Source organism: Equus asinus, chromosome 20 (assembly GCF_041296235.1).
Source record: "Equus asinus isolate D_3611 breed Donkey chromosome 20, EquAss-T2T_v2, whole genome shotgun sequence".
Taxonomy (NCBI): Eukaryota; Metazoa; Chordata; class Mammalia; order Perissodactyla; family Equidae; genus Equus; species Equus asinus.
In genome coordinates this window covers 22768052-22785538 of record NC_091809.1, presented here as the reverse complement: position 1 = coordinate 22785538, position 17487 = coordinate 22768052, and the positions used below count along the sequence as shown (strand labels likewise).

General features: G+C 63.2%; 1 protein-coding gene across 3 annotated transcripts; it reads left to right on the top strand.

Moving 5' to 3' along the window:
* Positions 1 to 142: 142 nt before the first annotated feature.
* ZNF653 (zinc finger protein 653) lies at positions 143 to 16160 on the top strand. 3 transcript variants are annotated; one of them, XM_044752370.2, is made up of 9 exons: positions 143 to 532; positions 6232 to 6275; positions 8115 to 8330; positions 12267 to 12878; positions 12971 to 13178; positions 13279 to 13390; positions 14313 to 14427; positions 15295 to 15394; positions 15728 to 16141. In XM_044752370.2, the coding sequence occupies exons 1-9, from the start codon at positions 234 to 236 to the stop codon at positions 15903 to 15905; spliced, it is 1884 nt and encodes a 627-aa protein (XP_044608305.1). In that variant the 5' UTR covers positions 143 to 233; the 3' UTR covers positions 15906 to 16141. The 3 variants fall into 3 exon arrangements, with proteins under 3 accessions (XP_044608305.1, XP_014721015.2, XP_070348184.1); XM_014865529.3 differs by having other exon boundaries at positions 144 to 532; positions 12998 to 13178; positions 15728 to 16160; XM_070492083.1 differs by lacking the exons at positions 143 to 532; positions 6232 to 6275; positions 8115 to 8330 and adding an exon at positions 10952 to 11257 and having other exon boundaries at positions 15728 to 16149.
* The last annotated feature ends 1327 nt before the right edge of the window (positions 16161 to 17487 follow it).

The window sequence follows — 17487 nt, the reverse complement described above, 5'->3', positions numbered from 1 at the left end:
AGGCCCTCCCTCCGTCTCTGCGAAGTTAGAAAGTTTAAAGAGACAAAAGGAGTAAGAGGAGCGTGGGTTGTTACACGCGCTTTTGCGCGCATGCGCAGCCTTCGCGCTCAGTCCCCTTTTGGCGCCGCGGGGCAGTGAGAGTCCATGAGAAATTTCCCGGCGGCGCGTAACATGCGCGCCACTTCCGGTCGGGCTCCTAACAACGGGGGAGGCTGGTAACCAGGGAGGGGGGGATGGCGGAGCGGGCGCCCGAGCCCGAGGCGGAGGCGGAGGCTGAGGCGGGCGCAGGCGGGGAGGCGGCGGCCGAGGAGGGCGCGGCGGGCCGCAAGGCGCGGGGCCGGCCGCGGCTCACGGAGTCGGACCGGGCCCGGCGGCGGCTCGAGTCCCGGAAGAAGTACGACGTGCGGCGCGTGTACCTGGGCGAGGCGCACGGGCCCTGGGTGGACCTGCGGCGCCGCAGCGGCTGGAGCGACGCCAAGCTCGCTGCCTACCTCATCTCGCTGGAGCGCGGCCAGCGGAGCGGCCGCCACGGGTGAGGGTGCCCTGCCCCAGGGCGGGAGGGAGAGGGAGGAGACGCCCCCATCCCCCGCTGAGCCCGGCCCCGTCCCTCCGCCCATGCCCCGCCCCCGGCACCTGCGAGCCCCGCCCAGCGGCCGGGCTGCCGGCCTGGGTCTCCTCCTGCCGGTCCTGGGGCGCGCCTGGCTCGCGGCCCCGCCTCCCCGCGCTCCGGCCGCCCAATCCCAGGATGCGCCCAGCCTCTCGGCCCGCCCCCGGGGCTCGGCCCCGCCACTGGAGCTCCGGCTGCCCAATCCCGGGACGGGGCCCGCCTCCAAGCTTTGTAACTGCCCAGTCCCTGCAGGGGCGGCCCCGCCCCCCGAAGCCGCAATGGCCCGACGTCCCTGCGGGCCCCTGGGATCTCCCGGGCCTCATCCCCCTGAAGCCGCCAGTGTAGTCTGGAAGTGGAACTGGACATCCCGGGCCATCCAGCCCTGCCTCTCATGAGGTTCTGGTGCCCCACTTGGGACTGCGTGTGGCCCCCTTGCCACAACTCTAGGCGCACACCCGGAGGACCCCTCACAATCCAGGTCGCATGCCCCTAAAACTCTGGCTCCTGGGGAGCACCTCTGCCCGGGGAGACCAGGTGAAGAGGAAGCCCCGAGTTAGCTGCTCAGGTGGGGGGCAGAGGCTTCTGAGAGTCTCAGTGTTGAGGATGAGCAGTGTGATGGAATTTTTCCCATCCTGCTTTGTGGGCTGATGTGATGACTGAATGCATGACAGTACAGCAAAGGGCGGAGAACTGTTCCAGGCACATGGTGAGCGCTCCGGGTTCCAGCTGTTAGGATGCTGTCCGTTGCCTAGGGCAAGCAGTGCCGCCACGAAACCCTTGCTCGGAAACACGTTCGCATGTTTCTCTGGGCGGAGATTCTGAGGGTCAAGAATCAACCAGAACCTGCTGAATTGTACCCAGCCCCTCCCCAGGGTGGCAGGCCCGTTTATATGCCCGAGAGCAGAGCAGGAATCACTGGGCGCTTAAAACCTCAAGCCGCTGTCCCACTATGGGATCTTCTGATTCAGTTAGTCTGGTGGAGTTGCAGATCCTGTATTTTTTCCTTGCAAAGCTTCTAGAGAGAGCTGATATGCAGGTGGAGTTGAGAACCACTGGCCAGAGGGAGCCCTGGAGGTCTCTAAGCTGAAGGCGGTATTTGCAGAAGCTTAGTTTGGCCAACCTGGAGCTCCGAGGGCCTGCAGGATGGGGGCGGGGACATTGAGACGCCTCAGACTGCACGTGGCGAAAACCTGGCCCTGGGGCACATGGGTGGTCGGGAAATACACTAGCCTGAGTGAGGGAGGGGTCTCTTGCAGCGAGTGGACGTGACCAGAGATGGGAGTCTGTTACTTCAGTTGTCCAGTTATTTATAACTTGTCTTGTATCTGGAAGGATTTCAATTCAAGGGCTGTAAAACATGGATAAGAAGGCAGAAATGAAAGCAGAGTGAAAAGAGAAAGGACGAGAGAAACAGTGGGGCCAGGGTCAGTGATGCTGGATTAAGGGAGAAGTCACAGGGGACATGACAAGGGCAGTTTTGTGGCATGGTGAGGTGAAAACCTGACCAGAGGGGTTCGAGAGACGTGAAGAGATGGCAGTGGCAAATGGGCCAGGAATTTGCCTCAGAGCTTCCTAGCAGCCAGTGGTAAAAGGGAGACAATGGTCAGTAGTGGAATTTCCAGTGTCCTTTCATTCATTTACCTCATGGACCTGCCGTTTTAAAGGGCGGAGAGCAGACGCTTGTCTATTTTGCAAAGTCTTGTTTACTGTGGACAAGAAACCTAATAAAGTGTGTAGTATGTGAGAGAGTGATAGAGACTGTGGAAAAATCAAAAGTGAAATAGAGAAAGACGAATCAGGAGTGTGAGCTGGAGGTTTAAATAGGGTGTCAGGGTGGGCCACACTGATAAGATAGCATTTGAGAAAGGCCTGAAGGAAGCCAGGGACAGCCATACAGATATCTGGGGGAAGAGTGTTCAAGGAAGAAGGAAGAGCAGGTGCAAGGGCCCTGAGGCAGGACCCTGCCTGGTGTTGTACCTGAGACAGTGAGGAGGCCTGTGTGGCTGGAGCACAATGAATGAGGGAGAGGAATGGGAGAAGACGAGGTCAGGGAGGTGACGGGGCCTTGTGAGCTGCAGGGAGGACTCTGGTTTTTTCTCCCAGTAAATTGGGAGCCCTGGTAGGAATTTTTTCTTTTCTTTTTTTGGTGAGGAAGATTGTCCCTGAGCTGACATCTGTGCCAGTCTTCCTTTATTTCATATGTGAGACGCCACCACAGCATGGCTTGATGAGCAGTGTGTAGATCCGTGCCTGGGATCTGAACCCGCAAATCCTGGGCTGTGGAAGCAGAGCACAGGACTTAACCGCTATGCCACTGGGTGGCTCCAATTTTTTGCTTTTCTTAAACGCAGGATTTTGGACAGAAAAGTCATACATCTGGCTTAGATTTTAAAAGCTGTGCTCTCCAGCGTATGTGTGGCAGGAGGAATGGGCGGGGTATGGGTTGAAACAAGGTTGGCCAAGAGTTGACAGTCATTGAAGCCGGCAATGGGTTCAAGGAGGGTCTCTTTACTCTTCTCTCTAGCTTGGTGTGGGTTTGGATTTCCAGGAAATGAAAAGAATCATACTGACTCCCATGTGGAGACTGGGGAGTGGAGAGTGGGAGCTGGGAGACGAGGAAGCGGGTGCCTGCGCTGGTCCGTGTGAGCAATGATGGGCAGACCTGGGCCCGGCTGGGAGGAAGTGGGTGAAGTTCCTGCCAACAGGGTTCGCTGGTGGGCGTGGACAGAGATGCCCCAGGTTTGAGCCTGAGCACCTGGGAAGCTGCAGGTGCTGTTAACTGAGAAGGGACAGGTTGAGGGGCAAGATGACAGGTGGCATGAGACCCCTACATGGGGTGTCAGAGAGGATGTCAGGGTGGTGGTGGTGTGGTGGGGAGAGGGCCAGGCGGGAGATGCGAATGTGGGAGCCACAGGGTGGGGATGGTATGTATGGTGGTGGGGATTGCCGAGGGGATCTGTGTAGACTGAGCACCCGGGTCTGAGGCCGGAGGAGAAGCAGGCAGGGGCTGCCTCCCTGAGGCTGTGGGAAGCATCGAGATCTGTGCTGAGCCAGGCGGCCGTCCCTGGTGGCCGTAACAGTTTGTGGCATGGTGGAGAAAATTCCTGACTAGAGGGGTTCAAGAGAGATGGAGGAGAGGGCATGGGGACCGTGAGTGTAGACAACTTGGGCAGAGCAGCAAAAGGAGGGGGCAGAAGTTGGCCAGGAAGGGGCTCACGATCATTTTAGTCCACGATGGAAGATGCTGGTGTGTTGGGATGCAGGCGGGATGTTGGGGTCCAGAGTGAAGGAAGGGCGGAGGAGGGCAGAGGAGGGGTGCCGGGGCCCCACTTGGAGGCTGGCCACCTAGTGGAAAACATGGCCAGGCCCTGGAGAAGCCCCGGCAACTGCTGTCCTCAAGCGCAGGTGGCTGCTGAGGGGGCTGAACGGAGGAGCAGCGGGCAGGGGCGGGAGGCAGTTGGAGGGAGAAAGTGCCGCGTTAGGGTCAGGACGTGGCCTGACCTCGTTTGGTCCCAACGTGACTCTGTGTGGGGCGCACTGCTGTGAACTCCACTTCACAGATAATGAAACTGAGGCTCAGAGGGGATGCGGCCTGCTTGAGGTCACACAGCCAGTCTATAGCAGAAACGAGACTTGAACTGGGATCTGATGGACATCAAGCCTGCCCCACCAGGAAGCGGCCTTCCCAGCACCCCAGCCGCGGTGACACCGAGAGTCGGGGGAGGCGGCCGGGGGCGTTTGGACTTGAGTTTGGGTGAGGGTCTGGACAGCCAGCCTGGCCCCTTGTGGAGGAGGGGATGGAGGTCCAGAGATGGAGCGAGGGGGCGCGGAGCCCCGGGTATGGGGCAGAGGCACCCCAAGTGGCCGTCCTGGGACTAGACTTGGGGTGTAGGGGCTGAGAATTGTTGTCAGGCTGGGGGGTCAGGCGGGGTGGACAGTGGAGCTGACAAGAGGCCCAGGACTAGCTGTCGGGATATTTGCGGCGAGAACGTGGCCAGGGCCCCAGCGGGGAGGCCGGTGTTCCAGGGCCGTCTCTGGCTCGTGGTAACATTGACCGTCACCAGGAGCATTGCTGCCCTTTGCTGAGTGATGACGGACTGCCAGGGCCTCCACCAAGCTCTTTAGATAGCACAGAACTCATGCCAACTCCGTGAGGAAGGCACATTGTGATGCCACGCAACAGAAGGGGAAACTGAGGCACAGGGAGGCAAGCTCCCTCCCCTGGGGCCGCAGAGCTTGCTGCTATGGCGCAGGAAAGGAGGAACAAGGAGACAGCCAGAGCGAGGTGGACACACCCAGAAGCATGGTGGCAGGAAGCCAGTCCGAGAGAGAGATGGCCCCAAAGCACCTGCCCTCAGTCTGTGTGGAGCCGGTGCTAAGCCACAGCCAGGTGGCCTGAGTCAGGTCAGGAGCCCGCCTGGCAGATCTGATGGCTGTCCTGGTGTGAGAGGCCATGGGGGCCCCTGGTCTTCAGGCTCGGCCCTGCCCTGTGCTCCCTGAGGCCCTGGCTTGCTGGGTGCTGGGCCCCAGCCAGAGGGGGACGGCCTCGGAGGCAGGTGGGCCTCATAGCCGGGTTGAGCTGGCTGCAGGGGCGGGACTGCTGGGGGTGAGGGTCAGCGCCTGGGGCTGGGGTCCTCATAGAGCAGACACATAGCGTCGGGGTGGGGGGCCCTCCGCAGCACTAGCCCTCCAGGCTGGGTCCGACCACCTCCCCAGGGCTCTTGGGCAGCCTCCGGGGCAGGACCCTGGATGGGGCAGTGCTGGTGCTGTTGCTGTGTCACCAACGAGCAGACGGTGGCTTAAAACCACACATGTTTACCATCTCACGTTTTTGTGCGTCAGGGGTCCAGCGCCTTTTAGCTGGGTCCTCAGCTCAGGGTCTCACACGGCGGAAATCCAGGTGTCAGCCAGCTGCATCTTCACCTCGAGGCTCAGCCAGGAAAAGATCCTCTTCCAGGCTGCCTCAGCATTGGCAGAATCGTGTCCTCGTGGTTGGAGGACTGATGTCCCTGCGGGCTTGCTGGCTGCTGGCCAGGACTGCTCTCAGCTCCTGGAGGCCACTGTCAGGTCCTTGCCATGTAGCCCCTCATAGGCTGCCTCACATTCTCAGCCTCAGTTTCTGACATCAACAGGGCCCTTTTAAAGGCTCCCCTGATTAGGCCAGGCCCACCTCCATTAGCTCCCTCTTGATGAATTCAACGTCACCTGGCCAGGGAGTGGTATCCCTCATATTCACAGGCCTGCCCAACTCATGGGGAGAGGATTATCCAGGGCTTGTGCCCCAGGGGGTGCGAATCATGGGGCCGGCTTAGGATTCTGCACACCACACCGACCTCCTGGACCCCTTTTCGGACTTCTCTGCTCCCTGGCCATGGCACCCCGGGCAGGCGGCCTCACCCCTCTGAGCCTCAGTTTCCCATTTGTGAGGAGGGTGATGCTCCTAGGCAACCCCTCCAAGGGCTGGTGTTGACGGTGTTGTGAGCCCAGGGGAAGGGCTGCAAGAAATGGAACAGGCTGGGAAACCAGCGAAAATTCTGCCCCGGAGCAGCAGGAGCAGTAGCCAGAGTTGCTGTCGCTGTCACCAGTCAGGCCCTGCGCTCACCTCCCCTGCCTCTCTGTTACAGGAAGCCTTGGGAACAAGTCCCCAAAAAGCCAAAGCGGAAGAAAAGTAAGTTGGGCCAAGTCAGGAGGGGTGGGGCGGTGGGAGCCAGGGGCTCTGATGCTCCTGCCCTCACTGCTCCTTCGGGTCCTTCTCTCGGGGACCATTAGCCACGTGGGACAAGACAGGCTGGGCAGGGCCTGGCCGGGGTGCTCTCAGCTTCCCGGCTCAGCCAGAAAGGCTGAGTCACTGCCCCAGGCTGTACAGCAGGAAAGTGGCAGGGCCAGCGGCAGAGCCGAGTCCGGTGTCGCCCCAGGGGTGCCCTTAGCTCCTCCGTGCTCCAGCCCAGCGCATGGGAGGTGGTCCGGGGAGGGCGGGGAGAGCAGAGGGAACAGCTGTGCCAAGCCCTACAGGGCATGTCGTGTGCCAGACTCGACGGGAGGCCTGGAGCCTGTCGCCCCAGCCATGACCTCCGAGCCCCGGGCTGTGGCTCTCTGGCCATGTCCAGGACGGGGAGGGCCCGCCTTCTGGTGGCAACGAGCCCCTCCCCTTCTCACAGTTCTCAGAGCAGGGGCGAGCTGAGCCATTACGCCCAAATCCCAGAGGGCTGGGGAGTGAGATCGGAGACGAGCCCTGGCAGAGGAGGTGGCCGGGTGTGCCCTCCTGGCCTGGCCGTCCGTGGGTGGAGCCCCCCAGCACCCTCCCTAGGCCCATGGACCTTTCTTGGCCCCTCCTCATCTCCCAGCCCGGAGGGTTGAGGGCGCCCCTTCCTCCCCTTCAGCGGCGACACAGTACCAGCACACACAGCATAGGTGCCATTTCTTGGGCACTGCCAGCGTGCGCCGCACTCACTGTTCTGTGCCCTGTCGACGTCTTCACTCCCTGACCTCCGCCCCAGCAGCCCTCAGGGAATGGGGACCCTTATTCCCTCCTGGCCCAGAGCGGGTGACTGAGATCCAGAGAAGCCAAGTCCGTTTCCTGGAGCCACCCAGCCAGGAAGTGGCAGAGCCGGGATTTGAACCCCGGTGGTCTGGCTCCACTGTGCCCACGCCCTCGCAGCATCCTCTCATCCGGCAGCCCCTACTGTGTGCCAGGCCCTGTGTAAGCACTGAGGATGCAGGAGAAACAGCAGAGATAAATGCCCCGCCCTTGGGGAGCTGATGGTCTCGCAGAGGAGACAGACAGACAGTAACATAGAACCAAAACCCACAGAGGGTGTCTCGGTGCTGCCTGGAGAGAAAGGACAGCAGGGAGGGGCTGTTAGCCTGAGGGAGACACCTGAGTAAAGGGGGCAAGGCAGTTACCTGGAGGAAGCGGACACAGCCTGTGCAGAGGCCCTGAGGCAGGACCACAGCAGGCTCATTTGAGGAACAGGCAGGAGGCCATGTGGCTGGAGTAGAGTGATGAAGGGAAGAGTGGGAGGAGGTGACAGGGAAGAACATGCAGGGCCTTGTGGACCTCAGGGAGGACTTTGGTGTTGACTCCCAGTGAGGTGGGACCCCTGGTGGATTCTGAGCAGAGGAGGGACAAGACCAGACTCAAATGTCCACGGGGGCCCTCTGGTGGCTGCGGGGGGAACAGACTGTAGAGGGGGCAAAGGTGGGAGCCTGGAGGCCAGGGCCGAGGGACTGAGCTGGTCCAGGCTGGAGCGGGTGACTTGATGAGGGTGATTATGACAGTAACAAGCAGCTGATCATTCCTGCACACCCACTGTGCGCCAGGCCTGTATGATCTGTGACTCAGCCAGTGAAGACGGTCTCTGGCGAGTCTCTTATCTCCAGGGTGGGTCTCACCTCTCCGAGCCTGTTTCTTCACCTCTCCCCTGGGGACAGGCCTGGGGAGACAAGGCTCCGGGAGGTTGGTGCCAGGGCCGCGCACCGCCCCTCACACCCGGCCCCGTGTGCGCAGGGCGGCGGCGCAACGTGAATTGTCTGAAGAACGTGGTGATCTGGTACGAGGACCACAAGCACCGCTGCCCCTACGAGCCGCACCTGGCCGAGCTGGACCCCACCTTTGGCCTGTACACCACGGCCGTGTGGCAGTGCGAGGCCGGCCACCGCTACTTCCAGGACCTGCACGCGCCCCTGAAGCCGCTCAGCGACTCGGACCCCGACAGCGACCAAGGTGGGTCTCTGGGGCCAGAGCCCCCAGTGTCTGGGGGCTCTGCAGCCCCTCGGGGGGGCACCCTGGGCTCGCGGCCCTCCTGGGTCTCGCCAGCCTCGCAAACATCACAGCAGCTGGAAGGGCAGTAATGTGGGATGGACTTGCCATCTTTGAGTCCTCACGGAGCCCCAAAGGTGGTCCCCAGTTTACAGAGGGACAGCTGAGGCCAGGTGCCAGCAGACTGGGCTGTGGCCCAGGGAGGGGCGGGCGCTGGGCCTCAGACCCACCAGGGTGGCACTGCTCTCCCGGCCTCTTCCTCCGCCTTATCTTTTCCAGATCTGTCCCACTTCTGGGTCTGTCTCTTCCAGTCTCATCCTCTTTCTCTCTCCAGCCTGTTGTCCTCCTCACTCCTCACCCCTCCGTGTCTCTCCCTGCCCCTCTCCTGCAATCCCCCAGTGGTCACATGCATGGGCTGCCTGCCTGCTGAGGACGGGCTGCGACTCAGGTCCGAAGGCCACAGTGGTCCTGATGAGGGAGCAGATGGGACACTGGGGGTGGCGAGGGGCTGCCCGTCTGCCTCAGGGGCTTGGCATCAGCTGAGAGGAGCATGGGGCCTGCTGCCAGGCGCCCTGCCAGGCCCGAGGGTGTGGCCAGTCACCAGGGCTGAACCCTTGCTGGCAGGCGTCTCGGAGCAGGTGGCGTCCCAGCTGGCCGAGGGGAAGCTGTGGGCGAGAGGTGTTCCGGGCGGGCACCCTGGCCAATGGCTGTCCCGCTGTGCTTCAGCCAGGCTCCCCGTGTGCGGCCTGCCCCTTGGCCATCCTGTCCGGCCCCTGTGCCAGGCCCACCCCAAACCATGCTGACTTCTCCCCACAGCCACGTCACCAGCCCCACTTTGCAGTCAAGGAGACTGAGGCCCGGGAGTAACGTAACGGGCCCCACTGGTGCTGGGTCAGGCTGGGATGGGGTGGCACCCAGAGATGCCCCCTGGGACCCCAGCCCACTTTGACACTCATGGCTGCCAGATCTGGGCTCTCGGGAATGAAAGCTGGGATCCAATGACCAGGTCTGCTGTGGACCCTGGGGGGCCATGGGGCATGGCCGTTCCCCCAGCAGCATCCTTATCAGCTCTGTGCCTGGGTGGCCCTGCCCCCTCTCACTCAGTACAGGGACCTCCCACCAGGCGTGCTCGGCCATTTCTGTGGTTAGGGTATTATCATCCAGGGAGAAGTCCAGGGTTGGCCTTAACAGCCGGGCCCAGCCGCACGCCCTGGCCGTGCCCCCAACTCACCAGTGGCCGCCCCACCTTCAGGCTGGAGCCAGGCGCTCTCGGCCCCCTGTAGATTACAGGGTGTTAGGAGGAGGGGCTGATCCCCCCACCCCATCCCTGCTGCCACCCCAGGGCGGTGAGTCGGGGGTGGGACATTAGGATGCTAATGATAACGGAAACGTTGACGGGGCTCTCTCTGAGCTTGGTACTGTGTTAAACCCTTTATGTGTATTTACTCATTAAATATTCCTGAGGCAGGTGCCAAGTTGTCCCCGGGCCCAGAGAGGTTACATAAGGGGCCCGCATGTGCACAGCTGCAAGAGTGGGCACCAGGATTCCCCTGGGTGCCCTCCATATGGCCCTCTGGGGGCATGGGACCCTCCTCCCCAGCCAGTGCGCCCCAGCTTGCATGAGCATGTGACATAAGGGTCAGGCCTTCACTTTTCCCATCCCCAGTTTCTCCCTGGACGTTAGCACCAACACCCAGGCAGATGTGTGTCCTCTGGACCCCCTTCGTCCGAGATGTATTCATTTCGGCAAAGGTGGGCTGTACCAGGCAGCATTCTGGGCACCAGGGCCTGCACACAGGGACCCCCGTCCTTGTGGAGTTTATGGTCCCGAGGGGAAGCAGACAGTAAACAAGATAAGTAAAATTTAGAGTCCCGTGGAAGGTGGAAAGTATTTGGGGGCAACATAAAGGAGAGACAAGGATGCAGTTTGAGACAAGGTGGTCAGAGGGGTGCTCTCTGAAAAATACCATTTGATGAAAGGCGTGATGGAGATGAGGGAGGGAGCCCATGCAGGTGTCTGAGAGAAGAGAGTTCAGGCAGAGCCAATGGCAAGTGCAAAGGCCCTGAGGCAGGAACCTGCCTCGTGTCCCTAGGCACAGGAGGGAGGCTAGTGGGGCTGGAGGGGAGGAGGGGCTGGAGGTGACTGGTTGGGGGGCAGACATGCGGGTTGTGTGGCCATGGTGAGGGCTTTGGCTGCTATGCCAAGTGAGTTGGGAAAGATGTTAAGTGCGGTAAAGCCAGCTGCTGAAACAGACACACCCCAGCTCTTATGACCTAGCATAGTGGTTCGGTTCCCATGGGACACAAAGTCCCGTGCTCCCCACCCGCAGGGTTTTTTCCATCCCGAGTCCCAGGTTCTTTATGTCCTGTGGCTCCAGCCTTCTTCTGAGTCCTGGCTGGCTGGTGGGGACAGAGATGTGGAAGCTGGTGGCTGGGAGCTCCTTTCCACTCAGCCCCCATGGGGACTCAGCTCTGTGGTCACACCCATCTGCAAGGGCTGCTGGGAAATGTAGTCCACTGGGTGCCAGGAGGAAGAGAGGGGGTTTGCTGGTCTGTGTCTTGCACAGGAAGTGATGAGCCCAGGAAGTGATGAGCAGGTTGTTGGTAGAAGAGGGACTGAGCTGAGAAGGTGCTCACAGGCTCTCTGGCCGCTGTGAGGAGGACTGACTGTGGGGTGAGGGTGGGAGCCGGGGGACCAGGGAGAAGAGACTTCATGGTCCCGGCAGGGAGATGCTGCAGCCAGGGCTCCCAGGGCAGGTGGGGTGAATTCTGGATACAGCGCCGGCAGCTTGTGCTGATGGATTGGAAGTGGGTGTGGGAGAGAGAGAAGTCGGAGGGAGCCCCGGGACTTTGGCTGGAGCAACTGGAAGGACAGAGCTGCCATCACGGAGGTGGGGACGCCTGGGAGCGGCACGGGCTTTCTCTGAGGGGCATTCAGAGCCCAGCATTGCTGGGCGGAGTCTGAGATGCCTGTGAGACCCCTGGGGGGGGCAGCGGAGGGGGCAGTGGGACGGAAGAGTCCCAGCTCCATGGGGGGGGTCCAGGCGGGAGCTGTGGGGCCCCTAGACAGCTTTAGGGTGGGGACTGATTACCAGAAAGAACAAACAGGTAATGGAGGGTGGAAAGCCTCAGCCCCACCCCCAGTCCCCAGGGAGCAGAGGGGGCTGGAGACTGGGGTATAAAAACTCTTGAACAGCGAGGCTCCGGGAGCTTCTGGGTTGGTGACCACCTCAAGGTACTGGAGGGTGGCACGCTGGGTGAGGGCCTGGCAGCTCCGGGCTCCCCCCATGCCTTGCCCTCCACCTTACCATCTCTTCCATCTGGCTCTTGCTGAGTTGTATCCTTTACCATAAAACTGTAGTTGGAAGCAGAGCACTTTCCTGAGTTCTGTGAGTCTTTCTAGCAAATTATTGGACCTGAGGAGGGGGTCATGGGACCCCCAACTTACAGCCAGAAGGACGGTGGCCTGGGACTTGCAGCAGGCATCCGAAGCCGGGGCAGCCTTGCGGGCCTGAGCCATTTCACGTATGGGGTCTGCCGCGCTCTCCAGGCAGCTAGTGTCAGAACTGGGGTGAATTGTCGGACGGTATTTAACACCTGGCCGAGCCCCCGGGTGGAGGGTCTGAGGAGAGGCCTGGCCTGAGCCTTCCAGAGCCGTAAGAACAAAAGAGGCTGAAAGGGAGCCGCCAGGAAGGGGCCAGGAAACCAGAGTGCAGATGTGTCTGGAGGCCGATGGAGGCGACCATCTCCAAGGAGCAGGGGCGCATGGGGAGGATGGGGACTGAGACCCGAGCACTGTCATGGCAGCGGGGGCCTCACAGCGCCCAGCCCTCATGAGCCGTCAGCACCACCAGCTGCCGCGGCCACGACTGTAACCGCCCCTCTCCTCTGTCACCGCAGTGGGCAATGGCCTGGCAGCCAGCAGCTCCGACTTATCCGGCTCCAGCTCAGGCTCCGACTCCGAGGAGCCCCCTGAGGGTCAGCCGGCCAAGGTGACAGCGGCAGCAGCGGCAGTCACCCCGACCAGCCCCGCGGGCAGCAGCGGGCTCATCACGCAGGAGGGCATGCACATCCCCTTCGACGTCCACCACGTGGAGAGCCTGGCCGAGCAGGGCACCCCGCTGTGCCCCAACCCGGCGGGCAGTGGGCCCGAAGCCCTGGAGACGGTGGTGTGTGTGCCGGTGCCCGTGCAGGTGGGCCCGGGCCCCGGCACCCTGTTCGAGAACATGCCCCAGGAGGCACTGGGCGAGGTGGTGGCCAGCTGTCCCATGCCGGGCATGGTGCCCGGCTCGCAGGTGATCATCATCGCGGGCCCCGGCTATGACGCCCTCACAGCTGAGGGCATCCATCTCAACGTGGCCGCAGGCAGCAGTACCCCCGGTGGGAGCCTGGGCGACGAGGTGCCCTGCGCCATGATGGAGGGTGTGGCAGCCTACACGCAGACAGAGCCCGAGGGCAGCCAGCCCAGCACCCTGGACCCCACCGCCGTGGCGGACATTGAGACCAAGAAAGGTCTGGGGGCTGCTCTGGTCAAGGGCTGCGGTGGGGCCTGGGAGGGGGAGGGTGAGGAGGGACCCCGAGCCTGACAGCCTTAGTCCCCACAGCTACCCGCCCCGTGTCCACCCCCGTAGAGAAGGAGGACCTGTACATGCTCAAGAAAGAGGAGAAGGAGGAGCCAGTGGCCCCGGAGCTGGCCGAGCTGGCGGCAACTGTGCCTGAGAGCACTGAGCCCGAGGCCGAGGCAGACGGGGAAGAGCTGGACGGCAGCGACATGTCGGCCATCATCTACGAGATCCCCAAGGAGCCCGAGAAGTGAGTGCTGGGGCGGGCGGGGCAGGGGCGAGGAGCGGCCCGTGGGCCCTCCGCCTGCCCGGTGTGGGAGCCCCGACGCCATGGGCCCCTTCTTCTCCAGGAGGCGGCGGAGCAAGCGGGCGCGGGTGATGGACGCCGACGGCCTGCTGGAGATGTTCCACTGCCCCTACGAGGGCTGTAGCCAGGTCTACGTGGCCCTCAGCAGCTTCCAGGTGAGGCCACCACCCGAGCGGGCGGCGGGGCCTGCTGCTGTGTCCGGCTGCCTGGGCGCTGGCGTCTGGGCCGTGTGGCTCATGGAGGACCCACCTGGCTCTGCTGGGTGCCACTAGCCTGGCTCCCATGCACCCACCCGGCCTCAGAGAGGCAGGTGTCACCTCTGTGTCCTCCCTTCCCACTCTCCAGCCCACCCAGCATGCCTCAGCCAGCCCTGGCCTCTCTGCACAGCCCAGTGGCTGCCTGGTCCGGACCTGCTGCTTCCCCACACACTCCCCCTCTTCCAGCCCTTCTGAACTCCTTCTACCCTGGTCCAGGCCCCCCTGTTGGCTGGGGATGCCTCCTCTTCAGGCTCAGCTCAGCACGCCCCTCCACCGGGAAGCCCACCCTAGTCCCCCAGGGCCCCTGGAGTCGGGATGGGCTGCCCCGAGGGCAGAGACAGGGTCTTGTCACATCCCCACTCCTGGCACAGGAGGCGGCACCAGTGGGCCTTCGAATTTGCCGAGTCATGTTCTCATTAAGCTCGTACTGAGCACCTGCTGGGTGCCAGGCCTGGGGCCGGGCACTGAAGCCGCAGCCCTTCTCATGAGTTAAAGGATGAAGGGCCGGGGGCTGCCTGCTCCAGGCCCTGGGAGCAGCCCATAAGCTGGGCTCGCAGTCCAGCTCCTTCAGAGTGATGCGCCAGCACAGAGCCCAGCTGTAGCAGGGGCTCAGAAAAGCTGCTGTTTGATCCCAGCCGTGCCCCTGGGCCCCAGCTCGGAGCTGGGCATCCCTCCCAAGAGCAAGGGCCCCCTTCTTCCCTCCTCCAGGCAGGCCAGCCCCAGCCGGCCTCCCAGCCGCCCTCATCTGTCCCCACCTTGGAGAGCCCCAGAGGTGGGCCCACGGCACCCACAGCCCCACTGCTGCCCCTCTTGCTCCCAGAACCATGTCAACCTCGTGCATCGGAAAGGGAAGACCAAAGTGTGTCCTCATCCCGGCTGCGGCAAGAAGTTCTATTTATCCAACCACCTGCGGCGGCACATGATCATCCACTCAGGTCAGGCCCCGGGCAGGGGTAGCCGCACGGGCCGGGGCACGGGGGCCTGGGCCAGAAGCCAGGGCAGGGGCCTGCCCGTCTCGGAGCCTCCCCCGAGTCCTCCACTTGGGCTGCCGTGAGATGGGGAAAGTAAAGAGCGTAACCTGGTGCCCACCAGGCCCCTCCCTGGGGCTCAGTAAACTGGAGCTACACAATCTCAATGACACAGACTGTTATAAATACCCAGGAATGAGGCAGGGGCTGGCTGTCTCTTCCCCAACTTGCAGCCCCTTGGCCTCCCCTCTCTCATGAGCAGGTCTCATGTGGAAGCCGTTCCAGCGCTGACGGGGACAGTGACCCACCTGAGATGGGCAGGGCTGATGGGGGACGGCAGGGTGGGGGTGGGCTTGAGACAAGGCCCCTGTTTCCACTCGTGGCAGAGATGTGGGTCTTCTGCCCCAAGCGCTTCCTTGACCCGGAGCATGGGCTGTGGACGCAGTGGTGCCTGTGACCATGGAGTTCCAGGGGCCCAGAGGTGGTACATCTTCATATTTTTCAAGAGGCCAGAACTTTGGATTTTTTTGTGAAATCTCCCCGAAGTTCAAATATTGGGGTCAAGTCCAGGCCCATCTTGGCTGGGCCGTTTGCACCCTCTGCCCCTCAGGGACCAGAGCCATCTTCCGGCTGTGCCCGGGTGCGCGCCTGGGCAGCCTGGGAGCGCATGCGGGGCGGTGAGGCGCCCTTCGCCTTAGCCGCTGTCATTATCATCGGCCCTGGCGCCCGGAGGATGTGGGGTTTACTCTCCCTGCGCCCAGAGGCCCGGGAGACTCGGGGACACGGCCCCCGGCCCCACCCGCAGCGGCGTCCTCAGCCCCGCGTCTGCCCCAGGTGTGCGGGAATTCACCTGCGAAACCTGCGGCAAGTCCTTCAAGAGGAAGAACCACCTAGAGGTGCACCGGCGCACGCACACCGGCGAGACGCCCCTGCAGTGAGTGGCGGCTTCCCGAGGGGGCTGGAGGGAGGGGCCCTGGGCTGGACCGCGGGCGGGCGGGCTCCACCCTCGGGTCGCCTCGCTGGGTTCCACGAGCGCTCCCACCGCAGATGGCCCCGCCCCTTTGCGTTTGGGCTCCGCCCCGACCGCTAGGCCCCGGCCCCGCCGTTTACGCTTTGCCCGCGTGGTTAGGCCCCGCCCCCGCGGTTGGGCCGCGCCCTCGCGTTTAGGCCCTGCCCCGGTTGCTAGGCCACGCCCCCGTGGTTGGCCCCGCCCTCGTGTTTGGGCCCCGCCCCCTCTGACCAGCGCTGGTGCCGGTGGCTCCGGCAGGTGCGAGATCTGCGGCTACCAGTGCCGACAGCGCGCTTCGCTCAATTGGCACATGAAGAAGCACACGGCCGAGGTGCAGTACAACTTCACGTGCGAGCGCTGCGGCAAGCGCTTCGAGAAGCTGGACAGCGTCAAGTTCCACACGCTCAAGAGCCACCCCGACCACAAGCCTGCTTGACCCGCCCGACCACCGCCCACCCCTATTTATTCGTCCGCTTGGACACCACGCCCGGGCCTGCCCGGACCGCCGAGGGCGTCGCCCGGACCGCAGGCCGGAAGGAGGCGCCCCTGCCCCGCCCCAGGGCTGGGCCCCCGGGGCAGAGCCCCCCACCCGCCCCGGCCCCGGCTCCGGAGCTGGCGCCTGGGGCCGCGCTGCTGGAACTGTGTCAAGAGAGCAGAGCAAGATTAAAGAGCGAGAAAGGAGATGCCCTTCCCCCAGGCCTGGATGATTTGGGGGGACCGGGCTCCTCTCTGTCTCCAACCTTGTCCCTTCCTGAGCAAGGCGGGGGATGGGCGGTGAGGGGGTGGGGAGATGTCCCTACGTGCCCAGCAGGGCCCTTCCTGTCAGCCTGCGCCCTGCCTCGGCTACCTGGCCGGGCCACCTCGGTCACTCCCTGCTCTCTCGGGGTCAGGGATAGGAGGTTGGAGACCCAGAGAGGCCACTGGACATCTCCCAGGACTCGATCCTGACGTTCACTCCCAGTCCTCCACTTATTCCCCATTCTCAGCTCAGGGACCGGTGGGGAGATGTTCAGCAACCCCCTAAATAAGACTTGTATAGCTGCCGTGCAGAAAAGAGAGTGATTGGTTAATTCTGGGGGGTGCTGTTTAGGTCGGTGGTCAGGAGGTGGCATTTGAGAATAGACCAGAATGACAAAGATTCCATCCCCGAAGAAAGCTGGGGTAGGCAAATCCCAGGTCGAAGGAACTGCTGGTGCCAAAGTCCCGAGGTGGAACCGGCTCGGCGTGTTCCTGGAACAGGAAGCTGCGGGGGGGACGGGAGTTGGCGGCGGGGGGGCGGGTGGGGGGAGCGGCTGCCTTGGCCCCATTTCCCGGAGGAAGATGCTGAGGCCGCCTCTTCTCCTCCTCCTCCTCCTGCGGGCCTCCAGGGAGAGAGGCGGGGAGCCAAACCAAGCCGCGCGGCCGCCAGGTGGCGCGCAAGCCGCGTGGGCCCTGGTGGCCGCAGACACGTGACCCCGGGGACCGCAGCAGCGAGCCTGGGCACGTGCCCGAGGGAGCCCTGTGGCGCCACGCGCAGATTGGCCCCGCCGGCTCCTCACCAGCTCGTGGGGGCGGGGCCACAGCCAGGCCTCATTTTACCCTCCGGACCCGAGGCTACCCCAGCCGGGGACGGAAGAGGGGGCGAGGATGAGCAAGTCTGGCCGCTGGGCCCCCCCCGCTCCCCCCCCGCGAGCCGCCCCCGGCAGGTTCAGTCCCCTTCGCTGTTCCAGCATAACCGGAGTCAGCAGTTTCCATGGGAACCGCAGCCGGGTCTGCGCGCCCAGGAGTAGCCCCCCTCCCGGCACAGGCACGGCTTCCAGTCCGACAGGAGCCGGGAGGAACGCCGGGTTGGGAAGAAGCCATCGCTCGGGGTCCCCGGATCATCCAGGTCGCCCCGGCAAACCCAAGAGGGGCCACCGCGGGACCCGCATCACCACCGCCCAGATTGCGCGGGCCGCTATGATTGGCCTGCCCTCTCCATCAGCGTGGCAGCGCTCTCTGCTGCGTCCGCTCTCATTGGCTCAATCTCGAGGGCATCC